Source organism: Indicator indicator, unplaced genomic scaffold (assembly GCF_027791375.1).
Source record: "Indicator indicator isolate 239-I01 unplaced genomic scaffold, UM_Iind_1.1 iindUn_scaffold_121, whole genome shotgun sequence".
Classification (NCBI taxonomy): Eukaryota; Metazoa; Chordata; class Aves; order Piciformes; family Indicatoridae; genus Indicator; species Indicator indicator.
The window spans coordinates 95,876-110,848 of record NW_026539228.1 but is presented as its reverse complement, the minus strand read 5'-3'; the positions used below and the strand labels follow the sequence as shown (position 1 = coordinate 110,848).

Genomic DNA, 14,973 nt, shown 5'->3' with positions numbered 1-14,973 from the left:
CCCCTCCCCTGCTGCCACTCCTAACCCTCTCCCCTGCTGCCACTCCTAACCCTCTCCCCTGCTGCCACTCCTAACCCTCTCCCCTGCTGCCACTCCTAACCCTCTCCCCTGCTGCCACTCCTAACCCTCTCCCCTGCTGCCACTCCTAACCCTCTCCCCTGCTGCCACTCCTAACCCTCTCCCCTGCTGCCAACTCCTAACCCCCTCCCCTGCTGCCAACTCCTAACCCTCTCCCCTGCTGCCACTCCTAACCCTCTCCCCTGCTGCCACTCCTAACCCTCTCCCCTGCTGCCACTCCTAACCCTCTCCCCTGCTGCCACTCCTAACCCTCTCCCCTGCTGCCACTCCTAACCCTCTCCCCTGCTGCCACTCCTAACCCTCTCCCCTGCTGCCAACTCCTAACCCTCTCCCCTGCTGCCACTCCTAACCCCCTCCCCTGCTGCCACTCCTAACCCTCTCCCCTGCTGCCAACTCCTAATCCCCTCCCCTGCTGCCACTCCTAACCCTCTCCCCTGCTACCACTCCTAACCCTCTCCCCTGCTGCCACTCCTAACCCTCTCCCCTGCTGCCACTCCTAACCCTCTCCCCTGCTGCCACTCCTAACCCCTCCCCTGCTGCCACTCCTAACCCTCTCCCCTGCTGCCACTCCTAACCCCTCCCCTGCTGCCACTCCTAACCCTCTCCCCTGCTGCCACTCCTAACCCTCTCCCCTGCTGCCACTCCTAACCCTCTCCCCTGCTGCCAACTCCTAACCCTCTCCCCTGCTGCCACTCCTAACCCCCTCCCCTGCTGCCACTCCTAACCCTCTCCCCTGCTGCCACTCCTAACCCTCTCCCCTGCTGCCACTCCTAACCCTCTCCCCTGCTGCCACTCCTAACCCTCTCCCCTGCTGCCACTCCTAACCCTCTCCCCTGCTGCCACTCCTAACCCTCTCCCCTGCTGCCACTCCTAACCCTCTCCCCTGCTGCCAACTCCTAACCCTCTCCCCTGCTGCCACTCCTAACCCTCTCCCCTGCTGCCACTCCTAACCCCCTCCCCTGCTGCCACTCCTAACCCTCTCCCCTGCTGCCAACTCCTAACCCCCTCCCCTGCTGCCACTCCTAACCCCCTCCCCTGCTGCCACTCCTAACCCTCGCCCCTGCTGCCACTCCTAACCCTCTCCCCTGCTGCCACTCCTAACCCTCTCCCCTGCTGCCACTCCTAACCCTCTCCCCTGCTGCCACTCCTAATCCCCTCCCCTGCTGCCACTCCTAACCCTCTCCCCTGCTGCCAACTCCTAACCCTCTCCCCTGATGCCAACTCCTAACCTGGAGAACCTGGAGCCTGCCTGCTGGCTCTGAGCACCACCCAGGTCCAATCCTGCACTGAGATGGAGAGGGGAAGGACCTGGAGCCTGCCTGGAGGCTCTGAGCACCACCCAGGTCCAATCCTGCACCCAGCTGGAGAGGGGAAGGGCCTGGAGCCTGCCTGCTGGCTCTCAGCAGCACCCAGGTCCAATCCTGCACCCAGCTGGAGAGGGGAAGGGCCTGGAGCCTGCCTGCTGGCTCTCAGCAGCACTCAGGTCAAATCCTGCACTCAGAAGGAGGGATGGAGGGCCTGGAGCCTGGCTGGTGGCTCTGAGCAGCACCCAAGCCCAAACCCCAAGCATCCCCAGGACTCACCTGGAACCCTGGACCTGAGGAAGTAGAGGAACTTCCCATTTTTGGAGTGCATGATGGCCCTCTTGATGAACTCCACCACAGACTGGCAGCGGTCCTCAAACTTGGGGTGGCACCAGAGGCTGAAGGTCCCTTCCAAGAGAACAGAAAGTGTCACCTGCTGGGAGCAGTGGTGGCAGGAGGGGAGGCTCAGTCCCAGGCCTGATGTCACCTGCTGGGAGCAGTGGTGGCAGGAGGGGAGGCTCAGTCCCAGGCCTGATGTCCTCCAAGCCCAAGTGCCTGCTCCCAGAGCTGAGGCAGGGCACGAAGAGGGAACAGCAGTGAGCAAGTCCCACTGCAGCTGGTGCCCCTCAAGAGCTGAGGATAGGCAGGATGTGGCCCCAGTGTGGCCACAAGCAGCCTGCAGTGAATGGTGGGCCCTCAGCTGTCAGCTCAGCATCCCAGCAGCTGCCACAGAAACACATCCAGGCAGCAAAGTCCACACCCAGATGTCTGAAGCAGGGCCCAGGAGCTCCTCAGTGAGGCTGGAAAAGGCCTCCAAGATCTTCAAGTCCAACCCTCAACCCAGCACCACCAACAGGCTGTGGCTGCCCCCTCCCTGGAGGTGCTCAGGGCCAGGCTGGATGAGGCCTTGAGCACCTTGGGCTGGTGGGAGGTGTCCCTGCCCACGGCAGGGGGTTGGGACTGGAGGATCTTGAAGCTCCCTTCCAACCCACTCCATGACTCCCTGAAGCCAGCACCACCATGGCCACTAACCCACGTGCCAAGGTGCCCTTTCTGGGCACCTTCTGCCAGCCCTGCAAGCTCCCTGGGATGACTTCTTCTCAAAGCAGGCATGGGAGCAGCTTCACCACCTTGCAGCCTGCTCCAAACAGCCTCCTTGAGAGCAGTGCCAGGCTAGAAGCAGGGCAGAGGGGCACAGCTGCCACCTGACACCACAGCACACCAGTGGCCAGCCCTGAAACTGGAGCTGGGCAGCACATGGCACATGGCTCTCCCCCAGACCTCTGAACAGGAGGAGGTTGAGCCTCAGGTCACTCCTCTCCACCTCCTGCCACCACACCTCTGCAGGGTGGCATCCCCAGGGCCTTGGCATCACCATTTTCAAGCCCCCTTTGCCAGAGCAAGGCCTGAGGGCAGGCACAGGGAATTCTGGGGTGTCCCCCACCCCCCCAGTTCCCCACAGTTCTCAGGAGAGCCTCTGCCCCAGAACCCAGGTGGAGCAAAACTAGAAATGGGGAGATTCAGATTGGATGTCAGGAAGAAATTCTTCCCCAGGAGGGTGGTGAGAGCCTGGCACAGGTTGCCCAGGGAGGTGGTGGAAGCCTCATCCCTGGAGGTTTTTGCAGCCAGGCTGGATGTGGCTGTGAGCAACCTGCTGTGGTGTGAGGTGTGCCTGCCCATGGCAGGGGGGTTGGAACTGGCTGAGCCTTGAGCTCCCTTCCAACCCTGACAGTTCTGTGATTCCAAGCCCTGCCCTGCTGGTGCTGTGCAGCTGAGCACCCTGCAGAGCTGCTGCTTGACCCCCCCCAAGGTCAAGGATCTGGCCCAGCCTGCAAGGGAAGTGTTTAAAACAAGACTGGATGAGGAACTCAGTGCCATGGCTTAGCTGATTGGATGGTGCTGGGTGACAGGTTGGACTTGATGACCTTGAAGGTCTTTTTCCAACCTGGGATCCCAATTCTCTGGCCCAGCTGCAAACCCAGGGGTCACCAGCCTGGCAGGTGCCCATGCAGCAGCAGAGCAGACAAGAGGGCTGGAGCCCCTCCTGTGCTGGGCATGCAGTCAAGGATGGACTCAATGAGCTCCAGAGGTCCATCCCAACCCCTACCACCCTGATTCTGTGTGGCTGAGCACCCTGCAGAGCTGCTGCATGACCCCCAAGGAGGATCTGGCCCAGCCTGCAGGACACCCAGCTGCACCCCCAGGGGTGAGCAGCCTGGCAGGTGCCCATGCAGCAGCAGAGCTGACAAGAGGGCTGGAGCCCCTCCTGTGCTGGGCATGCAGTCAAGGATGGACTCAATGATCTCCAGAGGTCCATCCCAAGCAGGGAGGTTGGAACTGACCCTTGAGCTCCCTCCCAACCCTGACAGCTGTAAGTCAGAGGCAGCTCCTCAGGCTCCTTGCCAGAGCTGCTGCATCGCTGCTGCTGCTTCTTCCCTTTCTTCTGAGCCCACAGCAAGGGTTTGGGGACCTGGAGAGGAAGCCTCCAGCAGCAGCAGCAGCACCCCCAGGGCTCTTACCTCTGTAGTGCTCCATCCTGGTGTGGTGAGTGATGCCCTGAGAGCGGAAGCTGAGGCTCAGGATGTACCTGGGGTCAGAACTGTCTCGGACCAGGAAGGATCCATCTGGCTTCCCCTTCAGCTTCATCTCTGCATCCTCCCAGTTCATTGGTCCCCAGTACCACCCACACTGGGAGAGACAGACAGACAGAAGCTCAGCAGGGGGCAGCAAGGAGGATTTTCTCGGCAAGAATCACAGAATGGAGCCCAGCATGGGGAGGGCTGGAAGGGAACCTCTGGAGCTCAGCCAGTCCAACCCCCCCTGCTCCAGCAGGGCACCCACAGCAGCACAGTGCCCAGGGGGGGTTGGAAGCTCTCCACAACCTCTCTGGGCAGCCTGCTGCAGGCCTCCAGCACCCTCACACCAAACAACTTTCTCCTCCTGCTCAGATGGAACCTCCTGGGCTCCACTTTGTGCCTCTTGCCCTGTCCCTGGGCACCACTGAGCAGAGTCTGGCCCCAGCCTCTTGCCCCCCAGCCTTTAGCTCTTGCTGAGCATTGCTCAGATCCCCTCTGGGGCTGCTCCTCTCCAGGCTCTCAGCCTTTGCTCCTCACAGAGCTGCTCCAGGCCCCTCAGCATCTCTGTAGCCTCCCCTGGACTCTCTCCAGCAGTTCCCTGTCCCTCTTGAACTGGGGGAGCCCAGAACTGGCCCCAGCCCTCCAGCTGTGACCTCAGTAGGGCTGGGCAGTGCTGCCTGCAAACCATCTGCAGTTGCTGAGCATGCAGAAGATTCCCTCTCAGGCTGCTCTTCTCCAGGCACCCCACAACACCTCCCCCTGCTCCATGCCTGTCTCTGGGTGCCCTGCTGAAGAAAACTTCCTTTGCTTTCGGGGTTAAATCCCTTGAAATGCCACAGTGGGAGGGCCTGGCTGCACCCACCCAGGAGGATGATGCTCCTGGCTGAGAGCTCACCACCCATCCAACCTCTTCCCCCTTCCATGCACAACCAAAAGCTCTCCCAGACCCCCAACAGCTCAGCAGGAGGCCTTCTCCCAAGCCCCACCTTCATCATCTTCTCCCAGCTCTACAAAGGGACAACTCAAACCCCCTCCCCCCTCCAAAAAAAACAACCCCAGACCCACAGTTTTGCCCCCTTCTAGGTGCCACCCCCCCCCCCCCATCCCTGTTACCTTCTCCAGCTCTCTCAGGCTGGCTGCAAAGCTGCTGGAGTCAGGGCGGTAGAGAGGACACTGCAGGGCTGGGGGGGGCTGGCCTGGCATCACCTCTGGCATCCTCAGGGGCACAGCCCTTGGGAAGGCATCTGCAGGGGGACAGAGAACCCAGCCCATGGGCACCCCTGTGGGCAGCTCACCCCTCCCCCCCCCCCTCCCCAAAAGGAGCAGCTCCAGAGGTTCAGGGCAGAGCTGCAGAGCAGAGGAGCTGCAGAGGGTGGAGGAGGAAGCTGAGCTGAGCCTCACAAGGAGAAGGTCCTTGAGAAGGACACAGGAGGGTCCTGGCTCCTGCATGGTGACCAACCTGCTGCCCTCACCTGCTCCTGCAGCTAGCTGGGAGGGGAGGGAGAAGAGTGCCAGGAGCCAGGGGCTGGAAGGAAGGAGCAGGGCAAGGCCTCTGGGTCCCCCCCACAACGGATGGGGGAAGCCTCCTGGAGTGCTGCTGACCCCAACCCAGCTCCTCTCCAGTCACTAAAGAGCTCTCTCAGCCTGGGGCTGAACTTCTGCTGAACCCGCAGCAAAGAGCAGCAAGATGCTGCAAGGGAGGGAGAAAAGCTCCAGCAAAGGCACCTTGGACAACTGGAACCACACCATGGGGACAGCAAAGCTCCTGCTGGCATCACCCTGAGGGTGAATCACAGAATCCTAGAATCCCAGAATCAGTCAGGGTTGGAAGGGACCACAAGGCTCAGCCAGTTCCAACCCCCCTGCCATGGGCAGGGACACCTCACACTACAGCAGGCTGGCCAGAGCCTCATCCAGCCTGGCTGCAAACACCTCCAGGGATGGAGCCTCAACCACCTCCCTGCACAACCCATTCCAGGCTCTCACCACTCTCATGGGGAAGAACTTCTTCCTCACCTCCAGTCTGAATCTCCCCACTTCCAGCTTTATTCCATTCCTCCCCAGTCCTGTCACTACCTGACAGCCTAAAAAGTCCCTCCCCAGCTTTCTTGGAGCCCCCTTCAGATCCTGCAAGGCCACAAGAAGGTCTCCTCGGAGCCTTCTCCTCTCCAGACTGAACAACCCCAACTCTCTCAGTCTGTCCTCATAGCAGAGCAGCTCCAGCCCTCTGCTCATCCTCAGGGCCCTTCTCTGGACACCTTCCAGCACCTCCAGATCCCTCTTGTAACAGAGGCTCCAGAACTGGACACAGTGCTCCAGGTGGGGTCTCACCAGAGTGGAGCAGAGGGGCAGAATCCCCTCCCTGGCCCTGCTGGCCACACTTCTCCTGCTGCAGCCCAGGCTCTGCTTGGCTCTCTGGGCTGCAAGTGCTCACTGCCGGCTCCTGCTGAGCTTCTCCTCCCCCAGCATCCCCAAGTCCCTCTCCTCAGGGCTGCTCTCCAGCCAGTCCCTGCCCAGCCTGGATTTGTGCTTGGGATTGCCTTGACCCAGCTGCAGGACCTTGCACTTGGTCTTGTTGAACCTCATGAGGTTGGCTTGGGGCCAGCTCTGCAGCCTGTCCAGGTGCCTCTGGAAAAGTCCCTCTCTGAAGAAAAGTCCCTCCCCAAAACTGCAGGATCCCTGAGGGGGCTGCTGAAGCTAAGCTGACCTGGGGCATGGGGTGGAGGAGGTGGAGGCAGAGGGAAAGACTGCAGGGAGGAGCCCATTGGACCCACTAGGACAGATGGAGGCAGCGTCCCACTGATATCATCTAGGAGAGAAGAGAGGCAAGAGAGGGTCAGCAAACAGGGAAGCAAGAGAGCAAGCAGCACCCCAGCATGGTGGGAAGGGCTGGGATGGACCCCTGGAGATCACCCAGTCCAAGCCTCCCCCTTCCTAAAAGAGCTCTGCCTGCAGCAGGTTGCAGAGGAAGATACCCAGGAGGGGTTTGAAAGCCTCCAGAGAAGGCTTCCTGGCACCAGCTCTGCACCTTGGAGCTGCCTGGAGGAGAGGAGATGGAGCTGAGCTTCCCCCACCAGCAGCTCCTGCAGGTTCTGAGCGTGGCTGGTGGCTCTGCAGCAGCTCAGGAGGCCTCCCACAGCCTCCCTTGCAGCTCCTGGGGGGGGTGGGGAGGAGGCCATGTGGCAGCTCCCTCACATGCAGCCCACACCAGCAGGCAGGCACTGGGAGGACCTTCCTGGATGTGCAGCTCCAGGTGCTGCTCACCCTCTGCTTGGCCTGCCCCATCCTGAGCTGCTCCTGCTCAGAGGAACATCCTCCAGAGGAGGACATGGAGCAGCTCAGGGAGGTTCCTGGAGCAGCAGCCTGGCTGAGAGGCACAGACAGGACCTGGGGGGATGGGTGGGGAGCACGACTTCTGTGGAACCAGCAGCTGACCTCCCACCTCCACCTGGCTCCATCACCACCCTGCCCTCCTGGCTGCTCCAGGAGAAGCAGCAGAGATCCCTGGAATGGGTTGGGTGGGAAGGGAGCTTCAAAATCCTCCAGTCCCAACCTCCTGCCACGGGCAGGGACACCTCCCACCAAGGCCTCCTCCAGCCTGGCCTTGAACACCCTCCAGGGACAGCCACAACCTCCCTGTGCCACCTGTGCCAGTGTCTGAGCACCCAAAACTCCTCTGCCAAGGGAAGGGTGAAGCAGGCAGCAAGATGCTCCTGCAAGGGCAGCTCCTACAGCCCCCCCAGGGACACCCCAAGCAAAGGCTGCTCCAGGACAGTACCTAGCAGGCTGAGGCTCCTTCGTGGTGGAGGAGGTGGAGTTGGAGGGTGAGGGGAGGCAAGTCCTCTCTGGGAGATGTCCACATCCACCAGGGACACTGTCTCACCTGCAGGGAGGGGGGGGAGCAAGGCTGTCAGCAGGGCAGCTCCTGCAGAGCCTCAGTGTGGGCAGCTGGGGGGCAGGGGAAGGGGCAGCAACCTCTGCAGGATGGAAACAACCCCAGCAGGGTGGGGAGGTGGGGGACAGGGCACAGGGGAAGGGGCAGCAACCTCTGCAGGCTCTGGAGGATGAACTCAGTGCCCAGAATCAGCCCCAGCAGGGTGGGGAGCTGGGGGACAGACAGGAGAAGGGGCAGCAACCTCTGCAGGATGGACTCAAGGCCCAGAATCAACCCCAGCAGGGTGAGGAGCTGGGGACAGGGCACAGGGGAAGGAGTTGCAACTTCTGCAGGTTCTGGAGGATAAACTCAGTGCCCAGAGTCAGTCCCAGCAGGGTGGAGAGTTGGGGACAGGGCACAGGGGAAGGAGCTGCAGCCTCTGGAGGATGGACTCATGGCCCAGAGTCAGCCCCAGCAGGGTGAGGAGCTGGGGACAGGGCACAGGGGAAGGAGTTGCAACTTCTGCAGGCTCTGGAGGATGAAGTCAGTGCCCAGAATCAGCCCCAGCAGGGTGGGGAGCTGGGGGGCAGACAAGGGAAGGAGCTGCAGCCTCTGGAGGATAAACTCCTAGCCCAGAATGAAGCCCAGCAGGGTGGGACCTGTGGGGATCAGCCAGTCCAACCTCCCCTTGCCTGGCTAAAGCATGTGGAGCTCTCCTCAGGTGAGGCTGGAGACCTCCCAGAGCCTTACCTGTGAAGAGAGGGCTGAACACAACTGGGGAAAAGGCACTTTGGGTTCTGGTCAGTTTGTGTTTCCTGTGGGAGAGGAGAAAGCTGCAGTGAGAGAGGACATCCCACCAGAGGAATCCCCACACAGCTGGCCTCCTCCACAGCAGGAGAACCTTCACCCTGCTTCAGAGCTGCTCCAGACAGCTGAGTGCTGTTCATTCAGCTCCTCCAGCAGCACTTGGGCTGGAGCAGGGCAGCCAGCCAGGGAAGCTGGGGCTGGGGGCTGGCTCTGTGTCCTGCTAGGAAGCAAGTACCTCACTAGGTTTAGAAGAAACCCCCAAGCAGAGGAGACTCCACAACCTCTCTGGGCAGCCTGCTCCAGGCCTCCAGCACCCTCACAACAAAGAAGTTTCTCCTCCTGCTCAGCTGGAAGCTCCTGGGGTGCAGTTTGGGCCCCTTCCAGGAGGGGGTTACTCCAAGTGAATGCAAAGGGTCCCCTTGCAGCCAGGAGGCTGCACCACTGAGACCTGCAGCAGCTCCACAGAGCACCCAGAAGGACTTTCCAGGCTGGCACTGCTCCTCTTGGAGGTCCTCCCTACCCTTCCAACCTCCTTCCCCAGCAAGCACTTGACCCTGGAGCTGCAGGTTCTTTGTGCTTCAGGCTCCATCTCTGCTCACAGCCTCCTGAAACCCTCCCTGGAGGTGCTCAAGGGCAGGCTGGGCGAGGAGCAACCTGGTCTGGTGGGAGATGTCCCTTGCCCATGGTAGGGAGGGTGGAAATAGATGACCTTGAAGGTCCCTTGCAAGCCAAACCATTCCACAAATCTATGCAACCAGGACAAAAACCTCCTCTAGAGCCAACTCCAAGGAGACTTTTCCATCCTTTGGGAAGGATCACAGCGAGCAGATGCAAGGAGACTGCTCCAGAGGGAGAAGGAAGCCAAGCTCTGAGCTCAGAGAGAGTGCCCTGGGAGCATGGAGCAGATGGAGGAGGCTTCACCTCCTCACAGGGCAGAGCCACACAGCTGTGAGCAAACCTTTAATGCCATAAGCTCAGGCATCAAACCACTGAGAACTCAGCAGCCTGATGGCTCAAACCCCAGGGCCAGGGCTGGGGAAGGGTTTTCAAGCCTCTCACACCTGCTTGAGGGTTGGATTCTTCCCTATCCACCCCCTTTTGAAGGAGGACAATTCACCAACCATCAGCCAAGCACCCTCCAAAATCTCTCTCCCTCCCTCCCTCCCCTCAGAGAGGAGCAGCTCTGCTCCCAGCCAGCCAGCCAGGTGGGAAGGAGCAGGGCTGGCACCTGGCTGGCACCAAAGCAGTGACATTTCACAGCCACCTCATGCCCAGCAAGCTCCCAGCAGCAGGAGGAGAGCAAGAAATGATTCAGAGGATCCCAGCATGGGGAGGGCTGGAAGGGAACCTCTGGAGCTCAGCCAGTCCAACCCCCCCTGCTCCAGCAGGGCACCCACAGCTGTGCCCAGCAGCACAGTGCCCAGGGGGGGTTGGAAGCTCTCCACAACCTCTCTGGGCAGCCTGCTGCAGGCCTCCAGCACCCTCACACCAAACAACTTTCTCCTCCTGCTCAGATGGAACCTCCTGGGCTCCACTTTGTGCCTCTTGCCCTGTCCCTGGGCACCACTGAGCAGAGTCTGGCCCCAGCCTCTTGCCCCCCCCAGCCTTTAGCTCTTGCTGAGCATTGCTCAGATCCTCTCTGGTGCTGCTCTGCTCCAGGCTCTCAGCCTTTGCTCCAGGCCCCTCAGCACCTTCAGCAGCCTCCCCTGGACTCTCTCCAGCAGTTCTTTGTCTCTTTTGAACCAAGGAGCCCAGAACTGGAGCCAGGACTCCAACCCTAAAGCTGGTTTGAGCAGCTCCTGCTGAGGTCCAGATCCATCCTGTACTCATGAGGGACACAAGTGGGGAGGCCACAACCTCCAAGGAAAGCTCTTGGGTGCCCCCTCAAGAAGTCAACCAACACAGAGGGGTCCCAAGCAGCAGAGCATTCACTGCTCTGGAATTCAGCCCAGCAAAGACCACAGCAGATAAATTGAGTCCCTGCTCTCCAGAGTGAGGCACAGGACAGCTGAAGGGGACCAGGACAACCTGCTGAGGCCAAACCCAGCTCAGCTCAGCTCTGTCTGACCTCCTCCTCAGAGTGTGGACTCCTCAGCACCCCCTCAACCACTCATCCTTGCTGATGGGAGCAGGGCCAGACCTCTGGAAGCAACCAAGGACCAACAGCAGCACGAAGAGAGCAGCTGGCACCAAGCACTCCCAGCCCACACCTTGCATCCCACCAGCACAGGAGCTCTAAAAGCATCACTCCTACCACCCAAGCCCTCAGCAGCAGGGCTCCTGCAGCTGGAAGCAGCTCCTGAAGCAGAGCAGCTGCTGCATCAGGCACCTTGGATTAACCTTCCTTCAAATGCCACCTCATCAGCTGCATGACCCAGTGTGACCTTCAACCTCCCTGACCCACAGGGAAGGCCCAAGAGCAGAGACACTGCTGCTCCTCCACTCCCAACCTGCTGAGGCAACCACTGCCAACCCTCCTCAGGAGGGTCCCGAGGGCTCCTTTGGTCTCCTCTCCTCCAGCACAAGGAGCAAACAAAGCCCCAAGCCCCATGAGCAAAGCCTCCTGGCCCCAGAGGCAGCCTGCTGCTGCTTGAGGCTCCTTGAGTCATCTGTGAGGCAACGAAGCTCTGGTAGGAAAGAGCTTCCCCACTCCCCCCCCCCATGCAAAACTGAGGTTGCTCCTGGGCACAAGAGCTCTAGGGAGGACCCAACACCAGCAGCAGGGCTGGCAGCTGACCCAGAGCACGAAGCTGTCTCACCCTCTGCTTCCAGGGGAGGCAATTTTGGGTTCCTGGCTGCCTTTCGGGCTGCAGGTCAACACCTGACCCAAAGGTCAGCATCCTCAGGAGGAAGCCTGAGGAAAGTTTCTTGTGAGCCCATCAACAGGTCTCCAGCTGGCCTCAGGAGGCAACAAGCCCCCCACCCCAAAAAAAAAAAAAAAAAAAAAAAAAAAAAAAAAAAGCTCTACAGGAGGTTAAGCAACCCTGTGGGGATAGGACTGGGCTGGAAAATTCCACCCCAGGAGCTCCTGCTGCTCCTGGGCTGGCAGCACAGACCTTGGGCACGTTTCTCCCTGCCTGCTCCATGAGGAATTCCATTTCTGCTGCTGGAAACACTCCAGAAAGTGGTTTCTGGAGCACAAGAGGCCCACCCTCAATCAGAGCTTGAGCAGAGGGTACAGAGCAGCCCTTTACCCTCCCAAGCTGGCACCAAGCAGCTCCTGGCTTCTGCCAAAACATGAGGCTGGAACAGGGCAAGGAGCTGAGGGGTGCTGGAGCCCAGGGAGCAGTGCTGAGGAACAGGAGGATGCAGAATCCCACACCAGGATTTGTCCCTCCAGCCATGTCCTGCCCATGGAGCACTGGGAGGGCACCAGGAGAGCCAAGCCCCCTCCCCACCCCCCAGCCAGGGAGGCCTGAACCCAACTGGGAGCCTCAGGAAATCATTCTGCAAGACACAGGAGGGTGAGAGGAAGCAGCAGCCCTTGGGGGGGGATCACCAGAGGCCACTCTGGGGCTCCAGCAGCTCCTCCACCTGCCCCACTCCTGGAGGGTTTTCCACCACCCCCTCTGCAGATGCTGGTCCCTGCCTCTCCTGACCCCCTGGGAAAGAGGAAGCCTCAGAAGAGACCCAAGCTCAGAGCTGATGGACATCCACGGGGTCCAGAGGATCAGGGAATGGTTTGGGTTGGAGAAGACCTGGAAGGTCATCCAGACCAAGCATGAACCCAAGCACTGCCAGGTCCCTCAGCACCACACCTCCCCAGCTCTGAAACCTCTCCAGGGATGGGGATTCCACCACTGCCCTGGGCAGCCTGGGCCAGACCTTGACAACCCTTTTGGGGAAGAAATTGTCCCCCCACATCCAACGCCCACCAGCAGGACAGCACCACCCCCCAGCCCCCCCCCATCCTCCCAGTCACCCCCCAGGAAGGCATCACCACACCGGCACCTCCTCAGCCTGCACCATGGGGGGTACAAAGTCACACCCCCAGCTTCCAGCCAGCTCTCCCAGCCGCCACCGCCGCCGGTGGCTGCTCCCAGTGACCCCCAACCCACGCCCCGACGCCCCTTCACCTACCCCGGGTCACCCCCAAACCGACGGGGAAGCGCCTGCCCAGCTACGCCCCCCCAAATACCCGGGGACCCCACCGTACCTGCCCGCCTCCTGCTCTCGGCCGCGGGCCCCGCAGACGTCGGTCAGGCTGCCGGTCGAAGCCGGCAGCTCCCCGGTGCGCCGGCCCTCGGTGCCGGTGATGGCGGCGTCCCCGGTGGCCGAGCCCCCGCTGCAGCTCTTGGTGCGGAAGAGGCGGCTGAGACGGATCCTCAACGAGCCCTTCCTGGCGCCGGGGCCGGCTCCCCCGGGGGCGACGGGAGGTGACGGCACAGGGCCGGTACCGGTGGCTCCTCTCCCGGTGGTAGCGGCGGCGGCTGCGCGGGCGGCTCCGCGGCCGGGGGACCCGGGCTCCTCGTCGGAGCAGCTCCCGGCCTCGTCGGGCTCCAGCGCTTCCAGCACCAATAACGCGTCGCTGGTCTCCTCGGCGGCGGGCCCGCTCGGGGGCGGCTGACCGAGGCACGGGCAGGGGCATCCTGCCGGTCCCTTCGTGCCCAGCCCGGGCGGTCGTAGTCCCAGAGCCGCCAGCTGCAGCTCCAGCCCGCCCGCCGGTGCCGCTCCCCACCTCGCCGCCGCTTTGGGCTCCAGAGCACAGCGGTGCCGCGGGCACAGCAGCTCTCCGCCGTCTCCCACCGGGTCCCCCCCACCGATGCCGCCACCATCGCCGCCGCCTCCCACCACCGGGCCGCCCTCCTCACCGGGCCGCCCCTCCGCCGCGTTGCGGAACACCATCAGCTGCGGCGGAGGCCGCGGGCTCCGCAGAACCCCGCCACCCGCTAACGCGGCCATAGGCAGCCGTCCTCCACCGGGGCCCAACGGCCCCGAACCCATCGCACCGGTAGCGGCACCACCCGCCGCTCCCGCCTCCGGCCCGGCCCCATAGCCCAGCAGGCGGCTGAGCACCCGGTAAGAGGCCGCGGCGGCCGCCGCCGCCTCCCCGTCCCGCAGCTCGGTTCGCTGCATGGCTACGGCCGCCGCATGGCTCCCGGGACCGGACCGGGCCGGGCCGCCGCTGCCGCCGCCCTCACTCGGCCTCGGCCGCCGCCGCCACTGCTCCTCCTCCCCCCCGGCTCCGCGGCGACGGCCGCGCGGGGCCCCGCCCCTCAACTTCCGCCTCAAACCCCTCCCCTTACCCTAACAGCGAGTTCTCATTGGCTGGGGCTGCGCCCCCGCGCCGAGACCACGCCCACATGTGCACGCCCCCCGCTCCCCTCCACGCGCGGCCCCGCTCCGGGGTCCGGTACCCACCGGAGGGAGAGGCGGAGGACGTCGCGGGAGGACACACATGGCTTAGGGGGGGTCGGGAGCCGGCGGGACCCGTCCAGGAGCCTGGAGCAGCCCTGGCAGCGTCCTGGGGGAGGATGCGCCAGGCAGAGATGGCGGAATGAGGAGGGAAACTGAGGCACGGTCGGCTGGCAGCTCGGATCGCCAGTCCTGCACGGCGCTGCACGGCTCCGTTCGGCTCTGCACGGCCTTTGACTCTCGCACGGCCTTTGCACGGCTCTTGCACAGCTCGTGCACGGCATTTGGTTCTTTCAGGGCCTCTGCACAGCTCTTTCACAGCCCTCGGCTCTTGCGGCGACCTTGGCGCGGTTCTTGCATAGATCTTGCGTGGCTCTGCAGGGCCCTTGGCTCTCGCACGGCTCTTGCACAGCTTTTGCACGGCTCTTACAGCTAGCACATCCCGCTGCAGGAGCGGGGATGGGACCAGCTCTCCCCGCGCCTGCCTAAAGGCTGGTCAAGGAAAGAGGTCACCATTGCTCAGGTGGGGACTAGCCCATTCCATCCCCACTGTTCTGGGCACAGAGCCTTAGGCGTGCCTCAGTTTCCCCTCTGCAACCAGGGCAGTGCTGCGTGGGACCCAGGATGTCAACTCCCCAGCTTTGGTGGGGGTGGCTGTCAAGCCCTGCAGTGGGGACTGTGCCCACCCCCTCAGCCCCACAGGGACGTCTCCTGTGGGTGCCATCACCTCCATTTCCATCCCATGGCTGGTGAGGGGAGGGGGTCGGGCACTGCAGGATTGAAGCCCAGGACCATATGGGCAACCAGCGGGCGACCTTCTCCCCCCACCCCAGCTGCCAAGGGGGCCACCGGGAGGGGGACAGCGGGAGGAAAATTCCCAGCCCCGTTGCCATGGCTTCCCATCAGGATGTGCTTACATCAATGCCAGTCTGAAGGGGGTCAGGACGCGGGGATCCCCCACGGGGCTCAGTGTGGGGGG

The 14,973-nt window shown here is 62.4% G+C and overlaps 1 protein-coding gene across 1 annotated transcript; it reads right to left on the bottom strand.

Annotated features, from left to right (window-relative positions):
* Positions 1-1,661: 1,661 nt before the first annotated feature.
* On the bottom strand, positions 1,662-13,715 carry SOCS7 (suppressor of cytokine signaling 7; the record flags this gene model as incomplete). Its single annotated transcript, XM_054398813.1, has 8 exons — positions 13,400-13,715; positions 12,796-13,369; positions 8,583-8,647; positions 7,737-7,841; positions 6,666-6,767; positions 5,072-5,202; positions 3,902-4,070; positions 1,662-1,790 (listed from the first exon to the last, which is right to left on the bottom strand). Coding segments are annotated over exons 1-8 (1,591 nt in total), but the record flags the coding sequence as incomplete, so codon positions are not given.
* Positions 13,716-14,973: the final 1,258 nt, after the last annotated feature.